The sequence below is a fragment of the Oreochromis aureus genome, linkage group 7, assembly GCF_013358895.1.
Source record: "Oreochromis aureus strain Israel breed Guangdong linkage group 7, ZZ_aureus, whole genome shotgun sequence".
Lineage (NCBI taxonomy): Eukaryota > Metazoa > Chordata > Actinopteri > Cichliformes > Cichlidae > Oreochromis > Oreochromis aureus.
In genome coordinates, this window is record NC_052948.1 from 5787983 (window position 1) to 5810607 (window position 22625).

At 43.5% G+C, this 22625-nt stretch overlaps 1 protein-coding gene across 1 annotated transcript in view; it reads left to right on the plus strand.

Moving 5' to 3' along the window:
• The window catches only part of b4galnt4a (beta-1,4-N-acetyl-galactosaminyl transferase 4a), a 127474-nt gene extending 104980 nt beyond the window's left edge, over positions 1-22494 (plus strand). Inside the window, exons 10-21 of the mRNA XM_039615903.1 lie at positions 12214-12280; positions 14054-14218; positions 14525-14634; positions 15177-15277; positions 15531-15604; positions 15688-17218; positions 17632-18014; positions 18135-18288; positions 18376-18448; positions 19197-19350; positions 19577-19703; positions 20340-22494. Of these exons, the coding sequence (XP_039471837.1) occupies positions 12214-12280; positions 14054-14218; positions 14525-14634; positions 15177-15277; positions 15531-15604; positions 15688-17218; positions 17632-18014; positions 18135-18288; positions 18376-18448; positions 19197-19350; positions 19577-19703; positions 20340-20454 (3054 nt within the window). The 3' untranslated portion in view covers positions 20455-22494. The remainder of the gene's footprint in view (positions 1-12213; positions 12281-14053; positions 14219-14524; positions 14635-15176; positions 15278-15530; positions 15605-15687; positions 17219-17631; positions 18015-18134; positions 18289-18375; positions 18449-19196; positions 19351-19576; positions 19704-20339) is intronic.
• Positions 22495-22625: the final 131 nt, after the last annotated feature.

Sequence of the window (22625 nt, forward strand, 5' to 3'; positions counted from 1 at the left end):
CTTATGCCAGTGGTTCCCAAACTTTTTTTGCCAGGCCCCCCTTTTTTACAAGAAAAATGTTCGCACCCCCCACCACCTAACACACAAACACATCCTCCAACACACACACCCATATTTTGTTTACAAACTCCATTGCGGTTTATTTCACACCTCAAACATTTAGTAAACAATTAAGCAAATACAAGTAAACGACAATAAATTACAGGTAGTAATAAAATATACTACTAACTCTTTTACGCTACGTCCACACCTACACGGGTATTTTTGAAAACTCAGCTGTTTCTATGCGTTTGGGCTTTTCGTCAACACGTAAACGGCGTTGCGATTCACCGAAAATGGAGATTATTTAAAACTCCTTTTTTGCGTTTACGTGTGGAAGAGGAATACAGAGTTTGTCGCGCAAGGTCAAAGGTATGTGCCTCTTTTCACGTCACGCTGTGCGCCACGTTATTGTTTACATGAGATGAATTGCAGAATGGCAGATAGAGACAAAATACTGTTACTGTTAATCTGACTATCTTCAGGTTTTACACGCTTACATACACACGCAGTTACTGTCCCTGCATTTAGAAAGGCAGCGGCATCACGGTGTAATTATTTTACGTGTAGTTGTTTTTTTTCCTGTGTAATAATATTCAACATTGCTGTCAGTACATTTTTCAAAAAATGTCTGTCTGTGCAAAATGGGTTTAAACACATAAACAGCTGTGGGATACTGTTTGTCCGTGATTTGAACAGGGGGAACAAATTACGGCAGGATCAGCCTGATATTATTTGTATCCCGCTGTAACTTTACTGCATAAAGAGCTAACATGTCCAAAATGTCAGGAGTAGTTAGTTATTACAAGAAGTGTTTGTGAACTAAAAATCAAGAATGTGGGATACTGTTTGTCCGTGATTTGAGAGCCCAGCGTGCTCCCCGGCGCAGGGAAACTAATTCTGCAGGGGAGACCTACCTTGGCACTTGTGCAGGTGAAGCCAAAGGAAAGATATGCTTCACCATATTGTGGCGAGCTCAGACAAGGAGGAGACAGAGGTTTCGTTCGGTCTTGCTTCCCGCCGTGTTAGCCAGGGAGCACAGCCGTTTATTAGCCTTCAGGCGAAGAGCACACACACTAACACCCACCTCGGCGCAGCAACAACAACAAAAAAAAAGGCGCCTCCCACCCGGAAACACACACTGCAGAGAGGCGTCACCTGTAACCACGGCAACATGACAACAGAACATAACTGTCAATAACAAAACCCCGAACAGCCCTGGCCCGCTACATAGCCCCACCTAAGGGGTCAGTCGTCCCCGACAACCCCATTACCCCACACAAAGTCCTGCAAATGTCCATGTGTCTTCCTTCGGTAGCGCAGGCCGATCTCGACCAACAGGGGAAGAGTCACTCGGATGAGAACCTGGGGTGCCACCAGCATCCCCTGCCCGGCGGCTGCTGGAGCGGGCGGGCGGGGCGGTGCGGTGAGCCTGTCCTGGTGCAACACCGCCACGTGCCCTGAGCCCGGCATGCGGATCGGTACACCACTTCTGTTAGCCGCCCCACGACTTCCGCCGGCCCTTGCCAGTGACCGCACAGCCTGGGGGACACCCCTCTCTTGCGAACCGGGCAGTACACCCAAACCTTGTTGCCAGGCACGAAAGCTCCCCCTCGGCACCTGGTGTCGCAGGCTCTTTTCTGTCGTACTCCGGCGCTGACCTGGGCCTGGCGGGTGTAGTCATGAACCACTCGCGGCCGCTCCCTCAGCCTCCTGTAGCAGTCCCTGGCCACCAACACACACTGGTTCCCTGCCTCGGGGACGGGGAAAGGCCCTAGGACGTCTCCTCCCACTCTCTCCATCAGGGCCCCCACCCGACGCTGCTGCAGGGGGGCAGTGGGGCATTGAGTGGGGCCCTTCCGTGCCGTACAGGTGTCACAGCAGTGCACATGAAGTTCCACATCCCGTCGACAACCAGGCCAGTAGAACTGTCCCCTGAGACGGCGGAGAGTTTTAGCATTCCCATAGTGGCTGGCCCCCACCGAGCCGTGGACAAGCTCGAGCACCTGCGACCGCAGCGACCGAGGCACGAACAGCTGCGGGAGATCCTTGCCCTGTTCGGGGGCCCACCATTTCCGGTACAGGAGGCCGTTGTGGGTCTCCAGATTGTTGTACTGGGAGTAGTAGGCCTTCACTTCGGGCCCCTGTCCTGACACCCCTGTCCAGCCTGGGCGTCGTGCTGCCTCCAGCCAGGCCCCCACCTGAACCAACGTCGCATCAGCCTCCTGCTCCTGCTTCAGCTGCTGCATGGTCAACGAGAGCCATCCCCCTCCACCGGCTGTGGCCTGAGCAGTAGCCATGCCCCGTGCCTCCTGGGCCCGCTCTCCCTGCCGTTTCGCGAGGGGCAGCCGGCGTGGGCGCAGACAGATGGGTTGAGCAGAGCCGGTGTCGATGGCGTGCTGAACCAGCCGCGTCTGCCTGCAGTCTCCGGTTCCCTGCTTTTGACCACACTGGAGGCCAGAGTCTCTGTACCAAGAGTGATAGCCAGCTTCAGCGGTGTCAACGCAGGCCCCCAGCGGGTCAGCAGATCAAGGACGATGATGCACTGGTCTTGGATGTCAGCAGGCCAGAAGTCGTGCACCAGCTCCAGATTCTTCACTCGGATCCGCAACGGTTTCTTCCCCCGCATGTCAGTTCTCTCCCCCGTCACTGTCATCAGCTGGGTGTCGGTGGGCGACCAACCCATCACAAGCGGCCCGGATGTTCCAGGAAACACACCAGGTCGTATTAGGGAAATGGTGGACCCCGTGTCCACCAGGGCCTGGCAGGGCTGGTCCTCAACACAGCAGCTCAGGTAGAGTCCCTTGAGGTGCCCGACCAGGCCCGCCACCGTGCATCGTTCTTGGAGGGGGCAGGAAACTGGAGCGGTGGTCCCTCGCTGTACCGCTCCCCTCTCATCCCCTGAGGCCACATAGTTCTGGCCTTTGGGGCGGGCGCCAAGCAGTCGCGCGCCACGTGGCCAGGCTCATCGCACCGGTAGCAGCAGTCGGTCGGTCGACGAGGACGCCTCCAGGGCACCGAGGGCTGTGGCTGGCATATCCCCGCGACCTCCCCCTCACTGTCACAGTCTGCGGCTCTGATTTGAGGGTAGTTTGGGGGGCGCAACTGCTGGTCAGGTCGCGATGTGAGCACAAGCTCGGCCCTTTCAGCCTCCAGGAGCGCCTCACGGAGAGTCTGAGGCATGGCCAGGCGGACGTGTTGGCGTAGTCGCTCTGGGAAAAGTCCTCGCAGGAAAGCATGCAGGCTAAGCTCCTCACGGGCTGCTGCTGGGAACTCTGGGTAGCCACGACGAGCATGCAGCAACACATCCGCTGCAAAGGTGCCCAGGCTCTCCCCCAGCCTACGGCTCCGGTTGGTCAGCTGCTCCCTGCTCTGATCAGTGGAGTGCCGCTGCCCAAATCGCCTCTCGAGTGCTATGGTGAGGGCCTGGAGCTCATGCTGCTCTGACGGGGTTAGGTCAAGGAGTACCTGCAGTGCATCTCCTTCCAATGCTAGCGCTAGGTGTGTAGCAGCCTCTTCATCGCTCCAGCCATTATGCCTCGCGGCTAGCCGTACTTGTGAGAGGTAGGGCTCTAGCGGGGTTAGCCCGTTGTATTTCGGTACCTTGGCTGGCGTTGCAGGCATCACTGCTCGCTGTCGGGGGCCCGGCGTGTCGGTCGACAGAGGCAGCCCATGAAGCACTGTCCCAGCGAGACCCGTCGGGGGACTTACATGGCCACTCGCTTGCTCTCTCTTCAATCGCCCACTTCCCAAGCAGCGAATACTCTCCTCGACGGCTTGCTCCAGCCTCTGAGTGTCTCTCTCCATTCCGGCGAGGGTGAGCTATCCCACTTCTGACACCAATGTGGCGAGCTCAGACAAGGAGGAGACAGAGGTTTCGTTCGGTCTTGCTTCCCACCGTGTTAGCCAGGGAGCACAGCCGTTTATTAGCCTTCGGGCGAAGAGCACACACACTAACACCCACCTCGGCGCAGCAACAACAACAACAACAAAAAGGCGCTCTCCCACCCGGAAACACACACTCACAGAGAGAGCGTCACCTGTAGCCACGGCAACATGACAACAGAACATAACTGTCAATAACAAAACCCCGAACAGCCCTGGCCCGCTACAATATTTTCCTGTCTTTGGCTTGGAAGGAAGTTGGTTTGGAAACATATTTGGCGATGCTTCATCTCCTGCTTTGCGTTTATGTGGGAGCCCCGTCAAAAACCTGTCCACAGTGTCCAAGCGCTCTTTTTTTTTTTTTTTTCTTTTCATACCTCGCCCCCCCCTGTAATGGCTCTGCGCCCCCCCTAGGGGGCGGGCCCCACACTTTGGGAACCTCTGGCTTATGCTACCTTTTTACTCTCTTACCAACTGCTTCTCTGTCCCTCTAAATCTTGTGACAACACTGCCTGTTTTATGTGGGAAAGTCAGCGAACTGTATCTTTAGAATTTTGGTCCTTTATCAAAAGATGAAGGAAGAAATCTCTGTATGTGTTTGTTCTTTGCTTTTCTTGACAACTATCAACCTAGTCGATTTCACACTTGCAAGGACATTACGTTTGTGGGCATTAGAGTAAAGAATTCTCAATTTTTGGCTAAAAGTTCTTTTGTGCATCTCCAGTCTGTGGTGGGAGGGGCTTACACACAGTGAAATGTGAGAGTAAAGGAGAAAAAGTAATGGAACCATAATTGACAGCAAGACATAGATTTTCACACTGAGCTGAAATTATTAAACCAATTATAATTTGTGTGGGGTGTGGGGTGTGAACCCCTCATTTTTAGCTGGTTGTTAAGAAAGTGTCACATTCGGGTGTGTGGAAAATGGAGACAAAGGACCCAAACGCAGGACTCGCAGACAGACCGAGAAAGTGCACAGTGTTTATTATAAGACTGGATGAACTTAACATGAATGACTGAACTAGACAGGAGACAATGATGAGATAGAGGGCTGAGAGAAACTGAGGGCTTAAATAGACTGGATAATGGGGATGACTGGAAACAGGTGAGAACACAGCTGGGATAAATCTAACTAATGAAACAGAGGAAGTAGAACTAAAGCTAATGCACATAGACAGATGCCTGACACAATAAAACAGGAAACAGGCATGGAAACTAAACAATGACAAAATGATCAACACTGAGTACACTGACAGAAAGTTTTAAACTTCTTTCTGCCTGTTCCCTTCCCTGCGTAGGTTTTAAACAAACATTGTGCAAGCTGAATAAAAAAAAATATATATTCCATTTTATGTATCATAATTCTGTTTAGAAACAGATTGTTTTTAATTTGTATGTAACTATTTGATTAGTTCAGTTTTCACACTTGTTGTGCTCTTTGAGTCATTTATGTCTGGCACTTCATTGCTTTGGTTATCTTTTCCAGAAAACATTTTTAATCCAAATTACCTGCACGCTCATTTTTATTCATTTTTCTTTATGTAGCTGCAGTGTGAACAAGAGGCTGGAAATTTTTGTCATGTACATTTGCTTTAATTTGAAACCTGTGTGATTTTTAGTGTGACTAACTAGTTTCCCCTCAGAGCACACAGTGAATCGCTGTAGACACAATCACTACAACATCCCCGTAATTGCTATGGATATTGGACTCATTTGTCTATTTGAAATGTCTGGTCTAAGAGACTTTGGTTAATGTATAATTTAACAGAGAAAATCAAACACCCCGTCTCTGTATCCACCTCTTCATCTCCCTTTGAATGTTGTCCCTTCATCCCCAGGCAAAACAAGATGATATGACGTGGAAAAACAAGCCACTGTTTTCGTGTCACTGACTGGGAATGGAAAGTGGCATTTATCCTCTAAAATGGAAATGTTTAGCTCTGTTTACTTGTCAATTGAAATAAGAGTATAATCATTCATGGACTTAAATCTTTGTTTTCATGGTTTTTAGTGTTTTAGTTAGTTTTTTGGCTGTCTGCATCCTGGTCAGCTTTCATTTTGTGAAGTTTCTGCAACAGTATCAGCAAAGCATCAAAACACCAGCAGTCCTTTGTTTCTGCTATGCACTGTTGGGGAGATATTTGTTCAGAGCCTGTCAGGAGTCTCTCCTTGATGCTCTGCTGCCAGGCGCTTGTCAATGGGCAGCACCACAGCTCCACAGTACTTTCAATTACTGCCAGTGCTAAAATTCACACTTTGTCTCTCTTCTGACCAAAGCAACTTTTCTTGCATCTCATCAGTATAAGAAATATTTCCTTGCCTTTTCTTTCACCTCACATATAATCCCTCTGCTTCCAAAGTACTTGTATCATTATTAAAATTAGATCTTAAACATTGATTTCATTGTTAACATTTAAAACATTTACAGGAAATTATGAAGGCTACTCCAGGCAACCTAAAAAATGTGGTGTAGACACAAAATATGTTTAAAAATGAAATACATTTGTTTAAAAGTCACGTTAAGTGTAACAAAAAAATGAAACCTCCACTATTTAATACACTTCCATGAGATTTGTATTCGTATCCATATTATCATTTTTTGGCTTGTTAGCAGCCTGTCAGTCTCAGTGAAGTCGTAGTTGCTATGGCCAAACAGTTGTCTGGCAACAGAAACACAGTCAGGTCAATGAAAAGCACCTGTGCTTTGTTCTGGCTTTCATTCAAACTCTTAATGAATCGTAACAAATGGTTTGTCAGATTTATTAGAATAGAATGGAATAGAATAGAATAGAATAGAATAGAATAGCTTTTTATTGTCACTGTTACAAGAACAGTGAAAGGCAGTTTGGCATCTCTCCATGTGTGTGGAGTACACAATAGCGTAAGTATTTACACATTAATTATCGTCCTAATAGGAAGAATTACGTCTGTTTCTTTTACTTCAGTAATAAAAACCAAGCTTTCTCGTACTATATAAGAACCTGAAAAGAATGTGCAGTGTGATTTCAGAGCTATTTTCCTAATGGATATAATAGGGCCTGCTTAACACAGTCTTTTTCTTGAGCTGCTTTCGTCTCTCTCTTTCTCCATCCATTTATGATTAAATTATAACCCTGGGCAGTTAACAAAGGACACATAAAAACAAACAAGCCTTCCTAAGATAATATATTATTTACCATCCTCTATCTCTGTTCTAGCCTTGACCCATTTCTCAGTGCTTTCTGTCTGACAGTTCAACTTGGACAGCAATCAATGTATGTTATATTTATCGTCACCTCTCATGTTACATTATATTAGGTAATTTGTATATATTTAGTCAACAAATAATTATTTAAAATTGCATGACAAAAATTGCATGGTGGGATGACAGGTGCTTACTTTAATTACACAAATATTATGTAGAAGTAGTAATGTTTAATAGGCATTGATCTGTAAATAATTGGATATGAATAACTTTAGTGTATTATATTACATCAGAATAATTATAAGAATTTTAGTTTTAAATAGCATTAATATCACTTTGACCTTCAGATCAATCTATTGAACTCAAAGAAGAGTTTAGAGGTTTAATGTGGCATGACATTTAAAATCTTTATATGGTGCTTTTTATATGTTGACAGTACACACCACATTTCTTTTAATGTTTAAGTTATAAGGTTATTAATCAATTTTCAACCAATAAATCATTGAGTTGATCTTGAAGACCTTGGCAGATGTAAACCAAATTTTCATGGATTGTTTATGTGACCCCATTCTACACCTCTACAAAGTTTTATCAGAATATATTTAAAACTTTTCGAGCTATCGTATTTATAGGCAGAATGATGCCTATGAATACAAATTCTACCAAAAACATTCAATCCTTGGTGGAGCTAAGATTTGCAAGTCTCATAAACCGATATTTTATTTACAATAGAAAATAGAAAACATATCAGATGTTTAAACTGAGACATTTTATTACTTCATGAAAAATGTTAGCTCATTTGGAGTTTGGTGACAGAAACATGTCTACACACACCCAGGTCTTGAACAAGGGGCAACTGAAAGCTGGAAAAGGAAACTGTGCTCAAAAGAAACAGCTGGAGGAACATTTTCCAGATCATTATGTTAATTGGCAACAGGTCAGCAACATGTTAGGCTATAAAATAGTATCTTAGAGAGGCAGAGTTAGTACTATAGATGGGCCTGAGGATCACCAGTCTGCAAAACACTGTGCCAACTTCAAGATAATGTTCCTTGATATAAAATTGCAAAGACTTTGAATGTCTCATCTTCTGCAGTACATAATAACATCAAAGGATAAGGAGAAACTGAAAAATCTCACTGCACAAGGGACAAGGCCGAAAATCAATATGGGATGTCGGGCCCTGTGATCTTCAGGCCATCAGGCAGCACTGCATTAAAAACAGCCTGATCGTGGAAATCACTGCGTGGGCTCAGGGTCACTTCCAGAAATCACTGTCTGTGAGCGAATTCACTGTGCCATCCACCAATGCTGGTTAAAGCTCCATCATGTAAAGCTTACTTAAAATGTCAAATGAATTGAAATTCTTTTTTGAAAACATGATCGTTACATCTTCCTTGACTAAAGAGGAGTTGTTATCAGCAACCACTTAAAAAGCCTGTGTTAGTACCTGTCGAACTGGCAACTTGCACATCTGGTTAGGACACCATCAGTGCTGAAAGTTCTATACAGGTTTTAGAGCAGCATGTACTCCCATCACAATTGCGTCTTTTTTTAGGGAAGTCCTTGCATATTTCAGCAAGACGTTGCTAAACTGAATAGTCCAACTATTACAAGAGAACGGCTTTGTTGTAGATGATTGCCGAACTTGCTTTGCATGCAGTCCAGACTTTTCCCCAAATGAAATGATTTGACATACCATGAAATGAAAAATATGACAAAGAAGACCCGGGACTGCTGCGCAGCGAAAAGAATGGGATATCATTCGTCCTCCAACAGTCCAGCAAACTTGTCTGCTAAGTTCCCAGATGTTTACAAACTGCTGTTAACAGAAAAGCGGATTAAACATAATAGTAATCAATTTTTTTGAGATATGTTGCCACTATCAAATTTAAATGAGCTACATTTCCTTATCTTAAAAATTTCATATTCTTTCTGTGTTTGTTGTGAATGATATATGGGTTCATGAGATTTGCAAATTATTACATTCTGTGTTTATTTTACACATCATTCCAACTTTTTTAGAATTGGGGTTGCAAATAACATCAGAGTAGTCCCGGTCTCTTCTTGGCTTTTCCCCTTAGGCACGTTTCATCAGGCTTGTTAACATCTGTCTTGTTCTGCTGTGTACGACACGGAGGAAACGAGAGACAAGATGTACAAAGAACACAATGAACCTCTCTGTCCTCAGTCGAACAAATGGAAATTGACAACCTTTTAAATGTACCAAGGTGAGCTAGTACTAGCATAAAACTCATTATTCCCAAGAATAAATCAAACAAATAAAGTGCTTAATTTCTGTTTATTTTATTTGACCACAAATCTCAAGTGGTTTGTATGTAAACTTAAAGCGGTCAGTTATTTTCATTATGTCATTTCTACTTATGTGTCACATTAACAAAACAACTTTTTATCGATAGAGCGTTAGGCTCTGGTGCAACTGATTGAATTAAGGTAACAAATACAGCAGCCAGCAGTCAGTCTTCTCAGAAGCAATAAACTCCTAATCATTGAATGATAAAAACAAATAACAAAAGCTTGATGAAAATGCATCTCACACATTCTGTGTGTGTGTGTGTGTGTTATTCGGTTTGGTATCAAACCATACACTAAGAAGGATTAAAACCCTCTTTTGATCATCAGATTGAAAACAGAATCAAACCTTTATATATCAGTCGGTGGTCTAGCCTGTGTGAAACGGCACTGCCTGTTGTTCATTGTCATTTTGTTTCCACTGTTGGTACTTTTTATTATTTCCCCTTGGATATTGATTTTCCCCCCCCCCTTTCTTTTGAACTTGCAGGGCTAGTGAGCGCACCTCTGCTTTTTCCTGCTGTTTCCTGTCAAAGGTGTTTTAAAGTAAACACTTGTACACACAAGATACACTACATTTACGCTTTCATAAAAGATGCTGTGTGTCTCCACACATGCACACGCACACTCGCTGGGGTGGAGGAATTCATTAGCAAATATATGAGGTCAGCCAATGAACAAAAGTTCACATATTTAGAAAATGGGCCCTGCAGGGGCACAAGTGTTGTGTGCCTCATCTTCACTTAAGGCTGATGACACATCAGCGGTGCTGTGCTCCACTGAGCTCTGGAAAGGGTTGTGTTGACATTCTTCCTAAACGCACTGCTGAAACACGCTCCAAGCCACAAGTCAAAGCATCAACTGTCATTGTCTCTCATTTTAAATTTCACAACATCTTTCGCTTGCAGCTTTGACCTGTAAAGCTGAGCCATTTTGAATTGCATTTCTTTGGCGAAAACAAACAGGTCTCTTTTTTTTGTGTTGTTTTTCATTACACATTCCAGAAATGCAGCTACGCGGTTACAGCCTACAGTGAAACAAAGTGGCGTGACGCAGAAAAAGAGCTCCAAAATAAGACTGTGACATGTGATTAAAAGTAATGCGAAAAGGAAAGTAAACCTTGAAATAGGATTGATTTATGTATTTTTTAGTGTTGAATGGATGATCACTCACTTGAGTTTTGCTGTGTGTTTGAATGAGGGCGTGTAAGAATAACAGAAAGGTTGAATATGTGGTGTCCACTTTTTTTTTTTTTTCCTCCTGGAGTTGGGTTGTGGCAGCCTTCTGGCTTGACCTTGAAGACAATCGCCCTGAAATGACAGCAAGATAGTGAAGCCTTTGCTGGCCTGCTGGGCCACCCCCTGGTGCTTTTCTGCATGATGTTACCCTGCGTCCTTATTTATTGTTCTTTAATACACAACATGCATTCCTGCGGGTATGTGTCCTTCTGAAACAATGCTTTATTGGCGTGTATCATTTGCATACAGTATACAGTGCTGTGAAAAACATTTGCCGTCTTTCTGATTTCGTACTTTTTGTATATATGTCACATTTAAAAGTTTCATCAACATCATCAACAACAACATATTTTAGAAATACAAAGTGCTGTTTTGAAATGATGATTTTATGTTTTAAGGGAAAAAAAATATTCAACCCTCTAGTGTGTCTGAATGAAAACACTTCTACAAAGGAGAGTCTTGTGAAAGACTCATCGGTAATTATCGGAAATGCTTGACGCTTGCAGTTCTTGCTGCCCAAGGTGGCAGAACCAGTTATTAGGTTAAAGTGATAAATGGTAAATGGACTGGTACTTATATGCACTTTTCTACTCAATTTGAGCACTCGAAGTGCTTTCTTACTCCAAATCTCATTCACACGAATGCTTTTTTTTTCTATGCCTAAGCACTTTTAACTTTCACGCTCTCGGAGGCAACTTGGGGTTCTGCATCCTGCCCAAGGATACGTCAACATCCAGGTTCTAGGAACCAACTTAATTTAAAAGCTGAGTTTTTATTTATCCGGGTTATTTTTCCCTAATATGTGACTAATAGCCAGAAAAAAAGGAAAAAATACGGAAGGGGGAGAAACAATGTTTCACAGCACTGTAGAGCTTGTAAATGCCTTTCTAATTTTAAAATTTGGTGCTACACTCAGAGCTTCATTTGTGATAAAATGCCATAAAATCCAAAACAGTGTGCATGTTTTTGTACCGTGCATACACTGGGGGCATTTGCATAAGCCTGAGGAGGGTGTTTATATTTGTATTCTCAAGCTGAGGGTTGGAAAATGACCTGTCTCCTGTGATTATATCCTTGGTAACTAGAAGTGACGAGGTAATTGTGAAATCTATTTAAAAGAATTGTAGCTTGCCTCTCGTCTCTTTCTCATCCCCTTTTTATTTCTCTCTCTCGCTGCTGTTTTCAGGTCATTACTACATCATTTTTCTACACCTACTCATCCCCGTCTTATCCATACGGCCATGTTGTCTCTTTGTTCATGGTCTATTTTCTTTGTTTGTTGTTTTCCTCTTGTTTCCTTGTTTACACCTTTTCTAAGGATGTATATGTCCTACATTCTTTATTCCGTTTCCTCTTCTGTCTCCAACTATGTGTGTTTATACAAAAACCCTGCTTCAGATCGATCCTGTGATGTTGTTAAGATCAATAACACAGTGTCACAGCTCAGGCAGCAAACAGTGATGGACGATTTCTGCCTGCCGTATACTTTGAACATGTTGGCATTTAGTTTTCTCGCTCAATCCCTTTTCTCTCACTCTCTGCTCTCACACACAGTGGCGTCCATTCCTGCCTGGTCTGAAATATGAAGTGATAGACTCGGCCTACATCTCCCTCTACACAGGTAAGAGCAATTCATCAAATTTGTGTCATCTTGTCGTGGAATCTAATAATTTCATGATTAATTTTTTGTATTTATTGGTATTTACACACCGGACTTTGTTAATAGAAAATCTGCTGAAAATGATCAGCTGAGAGCTTGCCAAAAAGAAAGGCTCAACCATGCCATAGAACAACCTTTTTAAACCAAAATGTTCTTCTGTGGGTTCACTGCAGATGTCAGTTTGAGAACACAGCATGTATTCCCTACGTGCGGCTAAAGAGAAGTTTCAGGATCTAATAGATGATCTATTTTCTTCCATAGGTGTCATTCTTAGCAGAAATGAGAACACCATCTCCAGAGTAGATGTCTAACCTTTATAGCTCCAAGAATAGTAATGTGTCACAAAGATTCAGCATCGTTAACAGGGGGAAATGCCAACTGCACAGAAAGTGATGTGTGGAGTTGTCATCTTGGGCAAAGCTGCAGTGTTATGTGGATCCATGCCAAATCCTGTCTTCTTGTTTATGACAAGCTGTGACAGAGAGGAATGAAGCCTCGTACCATATATGAGGTCACCTGCTGGATTCGAGCATTACCATCTCCTCATCTGTCTCCCGTCCTCCACCCATCCATCCCTTCTCCTCCCTTATGTCACTCTGCCTCCCTCAGTTGTTTTTTCCAGTCACTCACTCTGGAAATTATTTAATAATCCTTCCTGTTTGAGCAAAAACATGCATCTCTTTGCTCTGGGACACCAGTTAAAGTCATAGCACTTTGATTCTGCAATCAGTGTCACATTTTATAAGTGTAATACTTGCACATATATTTAGAGATATTTTCTTATTTACCTGAAAAACTATCGCAAGCTATTTTTTATGTCTTTCATTGTGCCACGCTTGCCTCTGCTCATGCGAGTGTTTTTCCGTCTACAGTTTCAGTATTTTTTTCTTACTGGCACGAACCGAATTTTTGAAGCTTCGTTTGTGTAATAATGCCAAAGATTATGTTTTATAATTTAAGTGAAAATACACCAAAGATGCAGTCAACTTAGTTTTTATAAAAGTTAAACAAGCATTTCTTTGGTTTCCTTTGCTTTTGTTGCAAAGATCCATCTCAATATCTCTGCTGCACATAAATGAATGCCGTGGTTTTGATGATAATACACATATATGAAAAATGATGCAAATTTTTCAAAAGAAAGAAAAGGGGGTTCCATTGTTTTGCTGATCAACGAGCCCATTAGTCAGCATTTGCAAGACTTGCGTGTGGTAAAAACCAGCAATGTGATCAACAGATATCTTATTGTTTGGAAAAAAAAAAAGGATGGTGGACACAATCCACCCTCCTGAGGATAAAAATTATGCTGACCACCCTGTTAATTATAAAGCACTTCTCCCATCAGGCATTGCCACTGACATGCCATTAATCACGCGTGCGTGCTCCTCCTACCCTGTTATCGATTGGTATAATTATGACTCGGCTCTGTTCTGCTTTTGTTTGCTTCAACTTTTTTCTGATCCTTCACTTCAGCTTTTGTTAGTGTTCTCCTCCTCTTCCTCTGCTTCCTTTGTGCTTCTCTCCTCTGCTTCTCCTTCTGTCTCTTCCTTCCTCAGTCGCCACCTCGTCATAGATGGCAGCGATTTTGCTGTAATTGTGACACAAATCATATCTTCTTTTAAACATTAAATATCAAATTTGTCCATTGTTAAGAGCATAAAAAAGGAAATGAGATAAAGAATCTTCCTCTTTTCCGCTGACTCTTACTTAATGTCTCTTCACTGCTTTTTTTTCCAGATGAGTCCAATCTGAAGATGAACAGTGTGGACCACATCCCTCAGACCTTGGCCAGTCACATCCGTCTCCCAAAGGAGTCACAGCCTCAGGGTCTGGAGGGAGGCCGTACCATCCTGCATGGAGCTGATATGCTGAAGCCGGATCCCAGGGACACCTTCTATAGCAGTAAATCTGCCATTCATCATTTCAGGCTGTCCTCTTTTTCTGTCTTCATCCTGATTTTCTGGCCTGTCGTTTTCTCTAAATGCCTGATTGTCTGGCTCGATTGTGTGCAGCTGTATTCAGACTATAATTTCATCCAGTAGGCTGTTCCGTTTTTTTCTGGATTTTCCTGCTTTTTTCATCGCTCACCTATCTGACTCTTAGATTTTTATTTATTTATTTAAGTGTTCTATACACACGTTGGTTTGGCCTAGTTGTTAAATAACTGCCTGCCTCTTCCTCTTTCTGTCACTCTCTGTCTCTCCTCAGCCCCTATGATTGACCCCTCTCGACTGGAAAACGTTCTTCCGGCCTGTCTTTACTCTCCAACCTATGTAGTCAAAGATTTCCCCATTGCCAGATACCAGGGCCTGCAGTTCGTAAGTCAATTTTCATCTGGGTCACAAAAGAGTGATGTTTTTGTTCGAATCAGCTTTTATTTTTCGACAGTCAGCTGTTGCTAAAAGTAGACTAGCGGGGTCATCAGAAATGTGACCAGATATGGTAGTGGCCCTTAAAAAGTATTCCCAGTGTATCCCGATCAACTGTACAGTGAACAGAGAAACAGAGAAGCTACATCTGTGCTGATTTGGATATCGCCACTGCCTCTCTCCCTTTGTGTCAGGCACAGCATGAACAAAGTAAGCTGTGGACAGTGTTGAGCACTGCTTCCCCCTTTAGGGCAGCACAGGTTACTGCAACATCTGCAAAGATGAACAATAACTGATATGAGAGACACAAGTTACACAGCAAATCCATTTCAGATTAGACAAGAATGACCTTAACAAAATGCAGCATTATATAAAGTGACTGGTTTTAATTAAACACTGTCACAAAGTGCGCACAGTTTAACGTAACTTTTCCTCCTGTCAGTGTTTTCTGGGGTGATTGCATTTTTGATTGACATGTCACTGTTTATCAGGTCTATCTGTCTTTCGTCTACCCTAATGACTTCACGCGCCTCACCCACATGGAGCGAGAGAACAAGTGTTTCTACAGAGAGTCCCCTATCTACCTGGAGAAGTAAGGGCATTATTGCTTTTATCTCTTAGGGAGGTATGGGAACATTTGTCTTTGTCTTGTATATATGAGCGCGTACACCGATTATGCAGAATAAGTGTTCAAGTGTCTGTGAATCTGATGGCAGTGATTCATGTGACCCCTCACTAAGAGATTAAGTTTATTATGCTGCAAGGCACATTGAAACTTCAACCTTCTGTTAATGCATGTGGCCATGTGTGTGTGTGCCTGTGCTGCCTCTTGTTTTGTCTGCCAGGTTTGGTTTCTACAAATATATGAAGATGGATGAGGAAGAAGATGACAGGCCGTTCTTCTTCCCGAACCCAGATGGTAACTAATAATGAGCAAACACATGCACCCACCCGCACACATACAGACTCTTATTCAACTTTAAGTCTCTCTCGTGTCCCCAGATTTCCTAGAGGAGGAGGAGGTGGTAGATGCAGAGGATGAGGCAGAGATTGTTGGCACACAGTCACCTAAGAAGCCCTCTTATCCAAGCCAGACCAGCCATACTTCAAATCCCTCCTATCGGCAATCAAAGTCTGAGCCCACACCAGCTGGCCGAGACAAGGAGAAAGAGAAGGAGGATCCTAATGGTGAAGAAGATGAGGGCCCAGTCAACAGTATCATACAGCACAGAGAAAGGAGGCGTTTTCCTCGCAGAGACAGACAGATGGATAGGGATTTGGACAGAGACTGGGGGAGAGATCATACAAGGGAGAAGATGAGAAAGGACACGGGGAAGAGACTTGAAAACATCGAAGCAAGGGTTCTTCAGCCTGATATCGAAAGTGTGGTTAGGGGTCGCTCTCTGTCCTGGGTCCACACTGATTCTGCAGAACTAGACCCTGCCAGGAAAGGCGGAGGAACAGGTGGCGGAGAAGACAGCGGAGTTGACACACGGACTAAACTCAGCAAGTCTTCTCTTCTCTTTCCCCAAAAGTCGTCCCTCTCTGCCCTTGCTAGCCGAGCCAGGCAGATCCTCAGCAACTCTGCACATGGCAACAACCTCCATGATAGGCTTCCCGGGAGCAAAAAAGAGAAGAGGGAGGAGAACAAGATCTACATCACCAGGCCCAAGCCTGCAAGGGAGAGAGAGAAGGAGAGGGAGCAGCGGCGAGAGAGGAGGGAGGAGAGGGCATCTCGCCACCCTAGAGAGGTTTTCCCAGGAGTCTTTTTGTATCAGACTGGAAAGACCACCAGGCTGGTAAACCTGGGTGCCAGGAGACGTGGTGGGGGAGGCGTAACAGGAAGTAGGAGTCTGATTAGTGCACCTCAGCTCTGGCCTATCCCCCCTATAAAAGAAGGTAAGGCTTCTCCTCACAATGGAAGCACCAATACACACAATGAAAGTGTGCTAAAGTCTTCTAACAAGGCAGCAGGGGCAAAACAGCCAGAGAAAAGCAAAAGCAAAGGAGAGCCCCGGGATTTAAAGACTACTATCATGGCTGACCCACCCAGTAAAGAAGACCACCTAATCCAACCGTCCTCTCACCGCGGTCCCCCTCATCCCTCTGTTACCCCACCAAGGTTTAACTTTACAGACAACACAATCCAAGGTCAATCACGGGTTACTTCTTACCTGCGGACCTCAGAGATTACAGAGTCCCAGCAGCACCCAGACCCCAACCCTCCAGATATCGACCAAGATACAAACCACTCTAATCCTGATCCCGATGCCGACCCTGACCCCGAGCCAGAGCCAGAGGAGGGTGAAATGTCAGATTACAGCTACGAGGAGGTGGAGGTTCGGCCAGGTTGGGCAGAGGAGAGCATTAACTGGCAGAGGACTTTCTCAGTCAATCCGATGGACTTTGAGCTTCTGCGCTCTGACTGGAATGACTTGCGCTGTAATGTGTCTGGGAACCTGCAGCTAGCAGAGAGCGAGGTGGTGGACGTGCTGGCACAGTACATGGAGAAACTCAATGAGCGCAATGGGGGGTAAGCATGGCAAAATGAAAAAAAACGGAGAAGGCCTATGTTTCCCTGCATCCTTGTTATTTTAGATGTGGTACTTATGCTAATCGTTATATAAAGCAAAAGGTAATTTTGCTGCAACATATTGGTCATGTCCTGGTGCTTTGAAGTCTTGCTCTCAGTTTTCAGTATGCTGATTACAATTTTCTTCAGTAGTGCTTGCAAACCTCGATGTTATTTGTGTGAAGTAGCTTCTCTGTTTTTATTTTCATCATCCATGCTAAATTCAATGCGCCACAGATAATGAGAAGCAGCTTTTTTGAAGTGGTTTGTACACACAAACAATAATTAATCCACTTGTGCCAATGATGTAAAACGTTGTATTCTATATTTGCAACCTCTGTGTATTTTCAAGATTTTCTGTCTGTCTGCCCTAGGATCTACACCCTGTTGCGAATTATCAACGTTGAAAAGCGGCGTGACTCGGCAAGAGGGAACCGGTACCTCGTGGAGCTGGAGCTTATGGAGAGAGGACGTAGTGTGGTACGCCTTTCAGAATACATTTACCTGCTGCTACACCGCAGCAAGCAGGGGGAGGAAAGTTTAGAGAACACAGACTCTGCCCCTGCCTCAGCACCGGCTTCGGCCCTCTCCACTGCCACTCCCAGCCTCACCACCCCACCGCCTCCTCCTCCTCCCACCAAGTCGTCTGGCCGAGCAGCAGCAACACCCTGGAGCACTGCATATGCTAAGCCTCTGCTATGCCAGCCAGTCATGCTGCAATGGAGGAAAGATGTCATGGTACACTTTGTGGTCCCAGGTGAGTCAAAAGTTAATCCAGAGCAGATTCAGCATCCTTCAGATGAACAATTTATTTGCATATACTTTCTTTGTTTTCTCAACTTGCTGTCCTTTTCCCTTTGGTATTACTGTTCTTCAGTAAAAAACCAGGCTCGCTGGGTGCAGCAGTTCATCTCTGACATGGAAAATCTTCACCGGCAGACAAAAGATGACAACTTCAGCATCATCATTGTGGATTTTGAGAGTGAAGATATGGACGTGGAGCAGGCACTTCGAGAGAGCAGTGTGCCAAGGTGTGTGCATGCGACACGAGCAGCTGTGTGCTGTGACTTTTAATATTTAAAGGCTACCGTGCTTTATATATATTTGTGTTTTGGCAGATATGAGTATCTTAGGAGAGAAGGCAACTTTGAGCGCTCAGCAGGACTGCAGATGGGAGTGGACACTATTGAGGTCAGTGAAACAAGCACACATAGAGAAGACGACAATATGTGAGCTGGCAGGCAAAAGCCACTCACTGAAGGTCAGACGCTTGCACTGACCACATGACCTTTACTGGCTGATGGACAGGCAGAAAGAACACTCATGCATAATGAATGCATCACAGCAAGGTTGGTCTGTCATGGACTGTGGATCTCGCCCTTATCTCCAAGCCTCCTACTGCCTTCCTTGGCTCTCTCGCACAGAGTCCAGCTGTGGCTGACAGGGAATTCCTTAGACAGATAGCCGCATATCCTCTGTCATATGTATGCCATAGCTGTCACATCCACTCCCTCTCACAGGTTATTTGTGTGCATGTGCCCTTACACCATTCTGTGGCTGTCTCTGTCTCGCACGCATGCATACCCACCCATGGGAGAATGGAGCAGCTGGAAGTCTGGACAGACGTTGATCCGTCAGTTGACTGTCAGTGCTGTCATGGTGGGATGACAGGACTGTCACTCATATCTAAATGACCTATGGGCTGTTGACGTGACGACAACCCACTCATGCCGAGCACAGACCTAAAGAGAGCTTCTGCTCTTGTTAATCCTAAAAGCCCATGTAAAAAGTGGTAAAGCGTATGTGAACATCCGCTTGTCTTGCACCAGCTTACACACGCAAAAATCAGACACTTCTTTTGCCCAGTTGAAGGAAGGATTTTGATATCATTTGGATGTAGCAAACATACTTCAGCATTTCTTTGCATTTTCTCCCACAGGACAGTCACAGCATCGTATTCCTGTGTGACCTGCACATCCATTTCCCTCTCAACATCTTGGAAAGCATCAGGAAGCACTGCGTGGAGGGACGCCTTGCTTTCGCTCCCATTGTCATGAGACTCAGCTGTGGTAGTTCACCACAGGAGCCTGATGGTAACACACAAGAAATACACGTTACATATTAACAAAGGCTTTTAGTTTGAAGGGGCACTGAAACTCATTCCCCAGTTACGGTGATATATGTGATTTTTATTTTATATGTGTAGTAAATATACTTTTTGAAGTACAATCATGTATAGGCATCAGATATTCCTGTTACCATAATCACTGTTGCTGCACCATCAGCTGTATGACTCAGTGCTTTTCTTTTGTCTCTAAGGTTACTGGGAGGTAAACGGCTTTGGCCTGTTTGGAATTTATAAATCTGATTTCGATAAAATTGGAGGGATGAACACAGAAGAATTCAAAGACCGCTGGGGTGGAGAGGATTGGGAACTGTTGGACAGGTAACTCTGCAACATAAACACTCTCTAAGCATGTATGACACAGAGTGAACAAACTAGTGAACATCTAATTTAACCTTAAAGGCAGTGCATGTTGTAAAAAATGTCCTTGTGTTTTGTAAAAGTTTTTGTTAACTGTGAAAGTGCAGCTCAGGAAGGGAAGATCAAAAGAAGCTTTAAAAAGATGTATTTTTATAGTGATCAGGAAATTATCTTTTAAATTGTAATTTTTCAATGTTAGTCCTTTAATCTGCGTTGTGGCAGAGGAAATTCTAGCTGTAGCAGTTTCAAAACTTGAGCTAAAGAAACCGAAGATTATTATGTATTCATGCGGTATCAGAATAACACAGTTTTCTGACTTGGAAAAAAAAAGACCTTACCTGACTAAAAAGAAGTAATTTAAAGCAAGGACACAGCTATCAACATGTTGTTTAAATGCTCAAGGTAATAAAATACAGCGTACCTTCATTCTAATGTTCATGTTGTTCATGTCCAAATTCTCATTTAGAAATACACGAACACGTGAAAATCGGGGTTATCAGCTTAAATGCAGGATTATCTTTTAGTATAGAAGTGTATTTGCAATATGATCTGAGACAAAAAAAAGAAACTTCTCTCTCTCTCTCTCTCCTTCGTTAGGGTCCTGCAGAATGGTTTGGAAGTAGAAAGACTACGCTTAAGGAACTTCTTTCACTACTACCACTCCAAAAGAGGCATGTGGAATGCCCAAAACAAAAAAACTCCCAAGGGATAGCGCACCCTGTTGGTCAGAGGATCCTAAACCTACCTGCAGACCCACTGTGTGTGTGAGAGAGAGACCTGCCGGAGCTCGCTCACTGCCTGAATTCTGCCTTTTCGAAACAGGCTCCTTTCAGGGACTCCTCGGCCCCTGTTGTGTATTTGTCTGTACGAGGAAACTGAATCCAAATTCAAAATTTGGAGGCGTGCTTTTTACGCAGACGGACCTGAGTCATCACTTTGCCTCACTGACTGAACTACTGTACAGAGAGAAGTTATTTTTATTCTCCTTTTCTCTGTCCTTTTTGGTGCAATGTTTTCAGACAGACTGGAAAGCAGAAAGCGTGCGTGTGTGTGTGTGTGTGTGTGTGTGTATGTGGGTATGTATATATAGGCCTGTGGGTGTGTCGCCATGACAGAAAGCACCTTTTTTTTTCTAACACGGAGATGTGAAGACAACCTAAGATCTTTTTGCTAACATGCTCTCACGCGGGAGCCTAATAGAATGTGTGTCAACGTGTTCATCAGATGATTCAGACGCAGGGTTGTAGCTCAATTAGAGGAACACTTTGTTTGATAAAGCAGTACATCAACTTCTACCTGTTAAATATCATTGACTAGAATGACTGAGGTGCTGAACTCCTCTTTGTATCTGATATTATAAACCACAGAAAGTTTTCCGTTCAGAAAAAGCCCTTTCTCAAACAGATACATCCCTTTCTGCCCCTCTTTCTCCTTCTGTATCTCCTTTATCTTATTCCTTCCTTTATCCTTTTCCTTGTCATGCTAATTTGTGTGTTTGTATCTGTTTGTAATATTATTTTATAATGTCAATTTTAAAATAGAGCATTTATAATAATGCAAGCTAATGGTTATGACTTGATTCGTTTTGTTTTAAGTGATGGGGGTTTTGTTATTTTTTTGTTTTTAATAAGGGACTTTTATTTATCTGGACTAAGCATGTGCTTACATTTGGCATGCTATTCCTGTTCAATAACACTGAATTTGTGAGCATTTCAGATCTACTGACAGATTTTTTTTTTTGTTTGCTTGTTTGTTTGGTTTTTGGGTTTTTTGGAGAGAACAACAAAATGCTATTTGCCATTTGATTTAATACTATCATGCCATTGTTTGGTGCATTTCCGGTACTGATTGTTGCATTTTAAATACTGGATTTGAGGGATTAAAACTTCATTTCTCGTATTAAAATCCCACAGAGACAGGGAATGCTTGGCTGTTGAAAATACAGATACTCTTCTGTTTGAGCTTGTTTTAAGCGCTAACAGAAGGCAGACCAGTTCATGTGTGGGACACGGTGGTGCAAGGCATGGCTGTTTCACAAATGTGTGCCTTTATCAGGGTTTGGCTGCAGGCAGTTTTTAAGCTACTTTAATGACTGACGAGGGCCGGGACAAACAGAAATACAACAGTATTTATCAGCAGGCTGTAATGTCAGTGTAAATTCAGATATACTGTAAAAAGAGGAAAATAATGTTCTCTTTTAAGGATCGTAGAAGTGTCACTGTGTTTATTGTATTATCTCAAAAGAAAGGACAGGTTTGATTGAGGTTTTAGTGATACAGAGTGCTCACTGGTGAGATAGACTTAGAAGGAGAATCGTTAAGAATGACTACTGAGTGGGAACAGAGGGTGTGATAAAGAGTCACTGGCAGCTGCAGTCCAGCAGGACCCCACCTGCTCCCATTATTTTGGCTGGAGGCCGGGCTCCTAATGCCTTCTGTTTATGCAACATGGCACTTATATTGAGGAAGAGTGGCTGGAGGGCTCTTGGCTGGACATGTATATGGATGAACACTAACGATCTGTTATTGACTATATGATTGTCAAAATGCCCTCTAGACCTTTTTTGCCTCTATGGGAAAAAAAGGTCTACACTGTACATCATGTTACATTCACATGGGACTATTTAAAATAAAGGAAACACATTAATATAAGAATATATATATATACAGATATATATATATATATGAAACATTTAAAAAATGAAAAAACAAGTATACATTCCGAGGTAATTTCTGTGAAATTGTTTTGTAGAGAAAAGGTTTTAAGAATGTATTGTACTTTTATTTTCATTTGTCGTTTTTTGTTTGTTTGTTTGTTTGTTTGTTTGTTTTTGCAAATAAACTTTTATCCTTACATCTGGATAATATTTTAGTTTTTTTTTGT